This window comes from Pseudorca crassidens, chromosome 15 (genome assembly GCF_039906515.1).
Source record: "Pseudorca crassidens isolate mPseCra1 chromosome 15, mPseCra1.hap1, whole genome shotgun sequence".
Classification (NCBI taxonomy): Eukaryota; Metazoa; Chordata; class Mammalia; order Artiodactyla; family Delphinidae; genus Pseudorca; species Pseudorca crassidens.
The window spans coordinates 37,047,529-37,058,000 of record NC_090310.1 but is presented as its reverse complement, the minus strand read 5'-3'; the positions used below and the strand labels follow the sequence as shown (position 1 = coordinate 37,058,000).

The 10,472-nt window shown below is 56.1% G+C and overlaps 1 protein-coding gene and 1 pseudogene across 4 annotated transcripts; one reads left to right on the top strand and one right to left on the bottom strand.

Annotated features, from left to right (window-relative positions):
* Window positions 1–76: 76 nt before the first annotated feature.
* Window positions 77–4,405, bottom strand: LOC137207292 (coatomer subunit zeta-1 pseudogene; annotated as a pseudogene).
* A 79-nt stretch (window positions 4,406–4,484) lies between these two features.
* On the top strand, window positions 4,485–8,776 carry TEDC2 (tubulin epsilon and delta complex 2). 4 transcript variants are annotated; one of them, XM_067706946.1, is made up of 10 exons: window positions 4,485–4,552; window positions 4,638–4,736; window positions 4,964–5,034; window positions 5,132–5,540; window positions 6,007–6,060; window positions 6,700–6,793; window positions 6,966–7,077; window positions 7,169–7,270; window positions 7,707–7,894; window positions 8,201–8,776. In XM_067706946.1, exons 1-10 carry the CDS (start codon window positions 4,512–4,514, stop codon window positions 8,348–8,350), a joined length of 1,320 nt encoding a protein of 439 aa, XP_067563047.1. In that variant the 5' UTR covers window positions 4,485–4,511; the 3' UTR covers window positions 8,351–8,776. The 4 variants fall into 4 exon arrangements, with proteins under 4 accessions (XP_067563047.1, XP_067563050.1, XP_067563048.1 ...); XM_067706949.1 differs by having other exon boundaries at window positions 7,819–7,894; window positions 8,201–8,341; XM_067706947.1 differs by lacking the exon at window positions 7,707–7,894.
* The last annotated feature ends 1,696 nt before the right edge of the window (window positions 8,777–10,472 follow it).

Genomic DNA, 10,472 nt, shown 5'->3' with positions numbered 1-10,472 from the left:
GCCCCGCGGATCTTTTCGGACTGCGTGTGAATACCGGGTGAGTGGGCCCTGACATTTTTGCAGGCTAGGGCCTTGATGTCTTGGTCACAGGCTCTCTTCCTCCCATATTCTCAGCTCATTTTAGAAATCTGCCCCTTCTCCTGTGATGGTTTGTCTGTGTCCCCAACAGATGATGTCCGTATGAACATCGGAATGTCTGGGCCATTTCTTTCCCTGTCTTTATTTCCATCCTCCATCCCTCTAAGATAAAAAACAAAAGAAAAATTAAAAATAGAAGATATGAGGGCTTCCCTGGTGGCGCAGTGGCTAAGAATCCACCTGCCAATGCAGGGGACACGGGTTCGAGCCCTGGTCCGGGAAGATCTCACGTGCCTCAGAGCAACTAAGCCCGTGCGCCGTAACTACTAAGCCTGCGCTCTAGAGCCCGCGAGTCACAACTACTGAAGCCTGCGCGCCTAGAGCCCGTGCTCCACAGCAAGAGAAGCCACCACATCAAGAAGCCCGCGCACCTCAAGGAAGGGTAGCCCCCGCTCGCCGCAACTAGAGAAAAGCCCGCGCACAGCAACAAAGACCCAGCACAGCCAAAAATAAATAATAAATAAAATAAATTTTAAAAAAAACATTAAATATATAAGGTATTAATTTTTTTTAATTCTCAACATTATTTAGGCTCAACTAAAAAAAAGAAAATTCGATTCAAACCCCTCAGTGCTATCCTGACACTGTATGCAAAACCAATTTTCCCAGAGAGGTTAGCCAGAAAAAAAATTAAATGTCATTTGTAACATCTGAGGTGACCAAGATACAGAAGAGCAAGATTCAGAGGACCTGTTTGTTGGGTGAGGGTAGATCTGCTGTGAGTTCCTGAGAATAATGACCACAGGGACTTGGGATCTGACGAAGACTGACCCTGACCTCTCTCCCCTGCTGACACACTCACCCTGCTGATAGCTTTTTTTTTTTTTTGGAAAAAAATGTTTTATTCCTCTTTGCGCAGAACAGTATATGAAGGTGGCTATCATGCTGACTCCGCACACCTCTTACACAAAAATGCTCCCTCCAGGATGCCCAGTTACCCGCCCCACTTAGAGAACTGGCAGTTAGTGGGTGGGGACAGGATGCTAAGTCTCAGGAAGGTTTCTTGCGACATTTTTGTGGGAAGTTTTGGGTCAAGGGGAGAGATGACCCAACAGTGGGTGTCCCATCCTCCGTCTTCCTGGGGAAAGCCAAATCCCAAAGGTCTTCTGAAGAAAGGCACCTCTCTCAGCGACCTAGGGAAGGGAGGCGCCCAGACCTACTGCCCGGATGTAAGGCTGAGGCAGAGGGAGGACAGGGTTAAGCAGCAGAGATCGCAGACCCAAGGCAGAGGAGTGAGGTGCATGTGGGAGAGAGAAGGGGACTGAGAGAGCCCAGAGGCCCAAGTCATAAATTCCACCCTATCCCCAGTTCTGAGCAGAAACTCTTCTTCCCAAGACTGGAATGGCATTTTAGATCAGGGACTGGCTTTGCTCCAGGGCACAGACAGGGCAAGCCAGGCAGAGCTCGCAGGGGTAGTGAAGGTGGAAAGTTAAGGTATCAGACGGAGAGACAGACACTCCCACACCGAACACTCACAGACCACAGCAGTTTTGAAGGTATAAGCCAGGATGAGGGTAAAAAATGCAGCTGTGTCTGAAATACAGAATTTTATAAGCTCTGTCCAATAATATTTAAATCACTGCTCCTTCCACTCTGTCCCCTGACTATGAGCTGTTCCCAATCTTTTTTCCAAGGCTGGAGGCCTGGGCAGTAAAAAGGAATGGGAGAAAATACCAAGTCCAGCAAGCGGCGCTGTGGCTGAGATTTCATATGCCTCTCCCCACCCGCACTCCTTCTATAGAAAAGAATTCTCTCTCTCTCCCCTTGCTGGACATATGGACTGTTGGGATGAAGGCCGGGTAAAGGCAAAGGGAGGAAAACACTCAGCACATTCTTTCTCCTGCTTTGATCTGAAGTGTAGCTGCAGCAAAGGGCACAGAAGTGGAGGAGAAAATATGGGGGATAGGAGAGCATGGGAGTATAATCCAGTCAAGCAAGGAAGAGGGTGCTTCCCCTGCCCTGTGTCCAAATCTGCTAAGAGCTTTACTCCCAGGACTGCAAAAAAGAGTGAGAAGGAACGGGAAGCGTATACGGGTTTGCGAGGGGGCAACCACAGAAAGGATGGAGATTTAAGGATCCCTGTTATCCCCGAGATGACCCTGAGAGCATCATTTGTGGGGCTGGATGAGAAGTTACAGCAGACGTGGATTTTTTGAGGGAGTGAGGAGCCAGGAACAGTGGGGTCTTCACCAAAGGAGTGACCACTTGATCTGTTCTTTGGCTGACTGCAGCACCTGAGACACGGTCTGCTCTGTAAGGGGTACATCTTCTCCCCTTAATGCCACCCAGTGTATCACTTGCTGGGGATCGCTCTCCAGGATCACCCCTCCGTCTACGATTTCATCCACAGCCAAGAAGAGCCCCTCCATGTTCTCCAGCAGAGCTCGCTTTTCTACATTTTTTCTCAGCGTCTGGCTCAAGGAGTCAAAGAGGCAATTCAGAACAGCCATGAGCATCAGCTCATTTTCACAAGAGCTGCAGATCACATAGAAATAGAGATCGATGCTGCTTTTGTATACCACTGTCAGGCCTTCCAAGAGGGCAATTTCACTGTCAGTCCGGTGGGTCTTGTTGAAAATGTTCTTCTCAAAGGCCTTTTGCTCCTTGATACTGGGGTAGGTGTCGTAATAGTACTTGGCAAAAAGTCGATCTCCATCATTGTCCAGAATCAGGATGGCTTTGACAGTATACAGGGAGGGTTCCAAAATCAGCGCCTCCATTTTGCCCCGCAGCTGGTGCCGACGTGGAGCCCTGCTGATAGCTTTTGCTTCCTCTCGAAAATGTCAGAAAGAACCACTTAGCCAGGAGTGTCCCCCAAATGCTCTTGAACCAAAACGACAGGGACAGGGAGATGCTGACTCCGTGAGGCTTTTCTGGGTGTTGATTTCCCTGTAGGAGCTCTTTTTGCTACTGTAGTAGAATTATGACCATCCTGGGTCAGGCATGGTTGAGTAAGGGAATCCCAGCATAGGGATTGCAGACCTCCCTGTTGACTGTGTGCCCCTAGGCATGTGTGAGCCTCAGTTTCCTCATCTGTAAGATGGGGCAATAATACCTACCTCACAGGGGTGTTGTGAGGACTAAATGTGATGAGGGTAGTAGCAGCCACGTGATGTGCATGACTGAACTGCCTTCTCCCACTCCAGTGGGGACCTGGTACCACCTGACCGTGGGGTGGGGTGGGGTCTCCCTGCATCTTCTAAGCACTGACTGAAGCCCTCTTCCCTCCCCTCCTACCTCACAGAGAATCTCATTTTAGTCAGAATGCTGTCAGCCTCCCCGCACTAGGCAAGAAAACAGGCCACTACCGATGGAGGGGCCCACCCTAAGGGCAGTCCCAGGGCTGCCTAGGTCCTCACCCCCTTCTCCTTCTCTGCCTGGCACCCTCAACTCCCCTCCTTTGTGTCTCTGTCCTCTGCTGCAGCACCTTCCTATCAGCACTGTGAAACGGACACCTTGCCAACTTGAAACAACCCCTCCCAGGTTTGTCACCTGTCCTGCTCTCCCCTGAGATTTCTTGGCCCCTGAGGGGTTGGCATTCATCTGTTTTTCCTGTTATCTCCAATTACAGTGGACCCTGCTGCCCGAACCACTCCTCCCAGCCAGCATCTGTCCCTACAATCCCTCCTCGCCAGGTGTCTCCTGATTCTCTGAAGGCCCCGTTCCCCCAACCCGCAGACATTCCCTCCTGGGATAGCCTCCTGTGGTTTCTGTGACACCAGGCTCTGCTGTCCCTCCACCTCTCTGGGCTCCAGCTCCCCCTCACCTGTCCCCATCCATGCACACCTTGGACCAGCTCGCCCAGGCCCATTGCTCCATGTGCCACATCCTTGGCTCCTGGGCTTCATTCGCCTCTGCCCAGGTGCCCACTGATGCCTCCCCTGGATGTCATCACCTCACCAACATACCCAAAAGTGAACACTCCCTCCTCCCTTGTCCCTGCTCCCAACACACATGTAATCCTCACTTCTATCGACTGCAGTAAATACCTACTGGGCCACTCCATGTGCCTTGCCCTGTGCTAGGTGGCCCGGGGTCAGCAAGGCAGCAGGGCCCTGCTTTAGAGCGCCTTCACTACAAAGACGAAGCCAACCGTTAAGCGATCACAGGTGCCACCATCTACCCGGTTATCCAACCCAGAAGCCTGCGCGTCACCCGAGGTCCTCACCCGTGTTCCCTCCGCTGCCCCCGGCCCGAGCTCAGAACCGGAGTCATGGCTTGGACCCCGCGGGAAATTGGGGGCCTTGAGGCGGGATCATCATCGGGTAGGGCGGGCCCTGAACTCTGGGCTCGGAATTGGGCAGTCCGGCCGGAAGGGGCGGTCTTCTAGGCCGGAAGGGGCGGGATTTGACGGCGGCGGCAGATCGCGAAGAATGGATACCGCCTTCACGTTGCTTGCCGGCAGCTCGCGCCGGTGGGTCCTGCGCCGCTGGAGGGGGCGGGAGGCTGCGCGGCCCGAGGCTGGCCAGGGTGCTGAGCCTCTGGTGCGTCCTTTCCAGGCTAGTGGCCGAGCTGCGTGACGCCCTGGACTCCTGCGCCGAGCGACAGCGGCAGCTGGAGCGGAGCCTGCGAGTCTCCCGGCGGCTGCTGCGTGCCTGGTACGCGGACCCCGGGACCACCTGGCTAGGCCTCCCTCGGGCCGTCAGAACCCCGCTTAGCGACCCCGGGCCGGGAGGCCCGGCCCAGCTCTCACTTCGGAGTTGCGGGTTGTCAGTGCTCCCCGCTTTTTCTGCAGGCTCTGAGACTGCGGGTCTGCCCCTAGGCCAGGCGGCCTTGGGGGCCTGTTGGGCCCTGGCCGTGCCACGGCTGCCTTGTGTCTTCACAGGGAACCAGCCGAGACCCTGGCTCCGGAGCCAACCCCAGGGCCAGAAACTAATGAAGAGGCCCCATCTGCAGGTAAACCTCAGCCATCTACCTTCTCCAGGTGCCACCTCTGGCCTGTCTTCAGACATGAAGTGGTGAGGGACCTCTACATGACTCTTGGTTTTTGCAGCATGCATACCCAGCCCGCAAGACCTCAAGGAGCTGGAGCTTCTGACCCAGGCACTGGAGAAGGCTGTACGGGTGCGAAAAGGCATATCAAAGGCTGGAGAAGGAAACAAGGCCCCCAGCCTGAAGTCTGGATCCATTGCCACTTCCCCTGCCACCAGAGCCTCTTACCCACCCAGCACCTCACACAGGGCTGGCAGCCGTGCATCAGAGACAGAACCTCCCAGGGGCATCCTCCAAACCAGGGTGCCTACCAAGGACCTCCCTGAGCGCAGGCTTCTGTCAGTGGGGGATCAGGCCTGTATGGGGCAAGGGGCTGGAGCCACCAAGCCTAAATCAGGCCTCAGGAACGAACAAATAGTCCTGTCGGCTGCTTCTCAGGCCCCAGAAGCTTTTACACTCAAGGATAAGGGGTAGGTTTCCCAGACCCTCACTAGAGGAACTACTGTCTCTACCTGATCAGATCCTGGGCAGCAGCAGGAGTCTGGGTTTGGGGTGACAGGGAGGGCAGGGCATTGAGCTGGATGTGGGCCAGGGGAACCCCAGGATGCCACCCCATGAGGGGTGGCAAGCCCAGAAGCTGGCAGAGTGGAACAGCTGGCTGTGAAGGTGCCATGTTTGATGCACTGGGGCGTGACCTGTGCCCTATCCACTTATCCACCCAGCCCCAGGGCTCCACATGAGCTCTCGAAGGCCTGGGCTCTGCTTTCTCTTCTCTCTGCCAGGTGGTACCTGGACTGGGCTGGCTCCTGTGGTCACCCTGGAAGCCCTGTCTGAGGGGTGGGTGAGCTTCATCTCTCACTGGGCTCTGAGTAGGGAGTGGGGCCTGCAGCCCCCAGAGTGAGACAGAGCTGCTCTGAGCACCGGCTTCCCTGACAGGATCCTGCTGCAGCTGCCTGAGGCCTTCAGGAAAGCGGCTTCCCGGAATTCCCGGTGAGGCTGAGTCTTGTGGCTGGGTGAAGGGGGAGGGGAGACCAAGGGAGTGTGGAGAGCAGGGAGGCTGAGGCTTCCCACTGGTAAGACTTCCCACGGGTCCCTTGGCTTTCTTTGCTGGGTGGTGACACTCCACATTAGGAGAGTCAGCCTCCCTAGGACGGCTGTAGTCACCTTAGACTCAGCCAGCAGCTTCTGAGGCCCCAAGGCACTTAGTGTCTCCAAGTCCCCATTTGTCTTCCTTGTGAAGATGACAATAATAGTACCAGCTTCTAGAGGTGTTGTAGGGGTTAAACGAGGTGGTGGCTTTTCGGGTGCTTGTGCTGTGCCTGGCACAGAGCCAGCATCCAAAGCTCTTACCAGACATTTTAGTCACCAGTCACTGCTGGCTCCTCTCCCCTTTTCCTTGAATTCTCTCCTAGCATTTCCCAGAGTGGGTCAGCTCTGTCCCCTTTTCATGGACAGTGTCCCCCTCGGTTCCCCAGGACACCCAAAGGCCCCTCCTGACATTCAGAAGAGCCAGACACCCCAGGCTGGGGCTGCTACCCTGGCCCTTGCCTACTTCTCGTGGCCCAGCCCAGCTGGCTGTAGTAACCACGTTGCTTTCTGGTTTGTGGGCTGTGCATGTGTGTATCCCAGCCTGTGGGCCCAGCTCAGCTCTACACAGACCAGTGATTCTGTGGATGCTGCTACCACCGCCAAAACGCAGTTCCTCCAGAAAATGCAGACAACTGTATCCTTGCGGGGCTTGGGGGAGTGAGGGGTGGGGGGCAGAGGTTCTGGCTCTAAACCTGGCGAGTCTGAGGAGGAACAACTCCAGGAAGGGCCAGAGCTACTCCAGGACCCAGCCCTTGGGGAAAGCGGAGGGGCCTGACCACAGGGGACTTTCCATGACCCGCATGCAGTCAGGCTGGCCTGGCCCCAGGCTCAGTGCCACCGAGGTGGAGGCAGAGGTGCGGCACCTGCAGAAGGCCTGCTTGCTGCTAAGACTTCGAATGGGGGAAGAGCTCACGGCAGGTTAGTGGGCCCTCAGTTGCGTCTCTGGTCAGGGTGGGGAAGGCTTCAGGACCAGCGTGGACCTGGCCTGCTCCCCCTGGCTCTCGTGTAGACCCCAAGGACTGGATGCAGGAGTACCGCTGCCTGCTCACCTTGGAGGAGCTGCAGGCCATCGTGGGGCAGTGTCTCCACAGGCTGCGGGAGCTATGCACAGGTGAGGCCTGCCCCGCCCGTGCTGAAGTCTGGGGTCAAAATCCTCTAGCCACGGGGTGGTGTTGGGACTTTAGCAGCAGCTTGGGAACGGAGGCAGGCGGGCAGGACGGCCCTTCCCTGTGTCACCCCACTGCATTCTGAGTTCTCTGCAGTTGTGCTGTGGAGCTGGCCAGCACAGCACCCCTGCTCCAATTTCTCTCCCAACACACAGACCCCACCACTCCGAGTAGCTTACTTATTTATCCAGTTATTGAAAAAGTGCCTTGTGACAATCAGAGAGGTACTGGCAGATGCCTGGTATTGCAAGAGTTAGTTGTTTATGGACAATAGGGCTTCATACAGGAGGCAAGGGGAGACTTTGCACCCCCTTAAAGGGGCCTGGGGAGGAGGTGCCTGGCTTGTGCCCTGTGAGGCCATATCCCCTGTCCTCGCAACAGTGGTGGAACAGCAGCTGGGGCCGTGGCCTGAGGGGAGGTTCCCCAGGGCCTCCTTGCCCTGTGGAGGAGGAGCAGACCCTATCTGGAGCCCCCAGTTGCTTCTCTACTCTAGTACCCAGGAGCTGCAGACCCTGGCGGCCCTCAGGCTGCGGGTGGCCATGCTGCACCAGCAGATCCACCTGGAAAAGGTACTTCTAGAGTAGGGAGTGGGTGACTGAGTGTCGGGGAGCCGTGGGCCCTGGGGAGGACTCTAGGTCTGGAGCCTCATGAGGGCTTGGCCTCAAGAGCCTATCTGTGCTCCTCCCACCAAGACCCACCAGGGAAGGGTGGGAGCTGCTGGGCCTGTGCCCCTGTGAGGGTGCTGGAGCTTCTGGAAGAGGGATGGGCTGGGGCATGGTGCCTCAAAGCCGGCCCTGGTTTGAGCCCTCCTCTGGGGGCCCTGGGCCAGCTGGGACAGGGCCCCCTTGAGACCTTGGTCCTGCACCACCCACCAGGTCCTGATGGCCGAACTCCTCCCCCTGGTGAGCAAGCAGGAGCCGCTGGGGCCACCCTGGCTAGCGCTGTGCCGGGCTGTCCACAGCCTGCTCTGTGAGGGAGGCCAGCGCTTCCTCACCATCCTACGAGAAGATAAGCCTGCTGACTGAGCCCTTCCCATGGCCAGGCCCACCCCCAGTCCCCCAGAACCCTGCAGCAAAGGCAGGCTGGCTCTGCCTCTAGCCTGACTGTCGGTGAGAGCCCCCCTTCCCTAGGAGGAATCAAATGAATGGGCATTGAGGGGACTTTCACTGGTACAGTGAGCCAGGGGCCCAGAGATGCCTGTACCCCCTTAGGAAACCAGGTTTCCAAGGGGCGGGGACTGCCCCCTGGCTCTTCCTGAGGAACTTAGGGCCTTTCTAATGGCTGCTAAAGCTGCTGGTCAGGGCTCAGCTTGGCTTGGCTTTCCACAGGCTCAGGAGACCTGAGACTGGTGGGGGCTTTTCTTAGCTACTTCTGTTTTCTCTTGCTGTACACTTAAAAGCTACTTGTGTGACATTAAAACTACTTTAGAAAGTTTATATATTTAAATCATACCAAGGTGCGACTTGGTGCATGTTTGTTTTCTTCTTTGTGTTTATTATATACCAAGAATATATCAAGTATATTTACCAAGAATAGGCATATCCCTTGTGTACTGAAGGGAGGGGGCAAAGCCACTCAAGGTGGGCTGCCCTGGGGACTTGCCTCATGCACTGGCCCTAGCATACCTGAAACCTCTCCCCACAAGTGCCTACATTTGTACCGGGCTTATCAAAAGACAAAAAAGCCACAAGCCAGTATTGCAGTGGACGTCCACTGTCTGCCCACAGCCATCTTTCCTGGCACCCATGCCCACCACCTGCTCCTGTGCCATTGCTGTGGCTTATGTGGGCCCCCCAGACTGAGTCCACCCCTCCCCTGCTCCACTGTCACTTCCAAGGCTCCTACCTCCCCTGTTGAAGGAGGCACTGTTTCTTGGAAGGCAAGAAAGTGTAGAGGTCAAGGTCACAGCCTCTGGGTTTACAGGTCACACATCTTGGGTTTACATCATGACTTGTTTGCTGCTCTGGGACTTCCAGCAAGATTCTTGAAGACTCTGAGCCTCAGTTCCCAGTGTTGTCCCCACTGTCATACTGGGGTAGTGGTTATTACCACTGGGCTGAAGATGAATAAGGTGGTGTTAGATGCTTCACAGCTCTGCACCCTGGTGAGGGCTTTGAGGCAGCAGTGTCCCTTTCATGAGCCTTTAGTGAGTACCTGTGTGGACCAGGCACAACCCTCAGAGCTAGGGCAGTAGCCCTTTGTGTGGACAGTGATGTGAGACCAAATAACACCTGCTTCTGCCCTGAGAAGCCCAGGCCCAGGAGGCAGATGACTCCTGGAGAAGGCCAGGTTTTCTGCAAGCCTGATGAAGTGCTGCAGGTATGGGGGATGAACTGGGTGAAGTTGAAGCCGCCTCAGGGTAGCCCCACCCTGCAGGAGGCCCTACTTGTAAAGGGCCCCACAGTCCAACAGGCCAGAAACCTTGGACATGGAGTCCCAGGTCCTTGGAGCTGCTGGGGACCAGATGACAGACCAAAGTAGAAAATGAAAAATCAGGGCCCTCACTGCACTAAGGGGGCCTCCAGGGAGTGGAACTCCAGAGCAGGAAACCAGGGAAGGGGGAGAAAGAGAGGGAGGGAGCCTGGGGTACCACCACCTCCTTCTGGCCACTCCACTGCTGCCTCCAGAGCTTATGTCCAGGTGCTGGGATCTGGAGGAACCCTTAATCTCCAGGGCAAATCCCACCACCCCCCTGTTACTGGCCACCCCAGAATCCGTAGCAGGTGGTCTTCACTGCAATTATTTCACCCACTGGTTGTCTTAGTTTATTGTGCACTTTATTGTCAGGGATGCTGTCCACCTGCATCTCTAGCTAAACGCAGATGGGCACCCAGAGGTTGTTGACTCAATGACCCACCTGGCCAGTCCTGGGCACTGGTGGTGTCCTGCGGACCTCTGTGGGCACCTGGGCCTTCATGGGCAGGGAGGTGCCAGCAGATAACATGAGGGGAGAGATCTGGGTAGGTCCCAACACAAGGCACCCAAAGCAGAAAAGGGAGACCCCTTGCGAGTTAGCGCCCGCCCACCTCGATTCCACACCACGCCAGGAGGCTGCAGCGAAGAACTGTCCCCGTGGCGTCACAGCATCGCCGGCCAATCTGCTCCGACGTGGCGGGCAAGCGGGGTTGCAGGGGGCGCCCACACCCA

Coding starts and splice junctions, on each gene's coding strand:
- TEDC2 (XM_067706946.1), top strand. CDS start 4,512: ATGGATACCGCCTTCACGTTGCTTGCCGGCAGCTCGCGCCG. Junction 7,078..7,168: donor GGGGGAAGAGCTCACGGCAG/GTTAGTGGGCCC, acceptor GCTCTCGTGTAG/ACCCCAAGGACTGGATGCAG. Junction 7,271..7,706: donor GCTGCGGGAGCTATGCACAG/GTGAGGCCTGCC, acceptor TCCTCGCAACAG/TGGTGGAACAGCAGCTGGGG.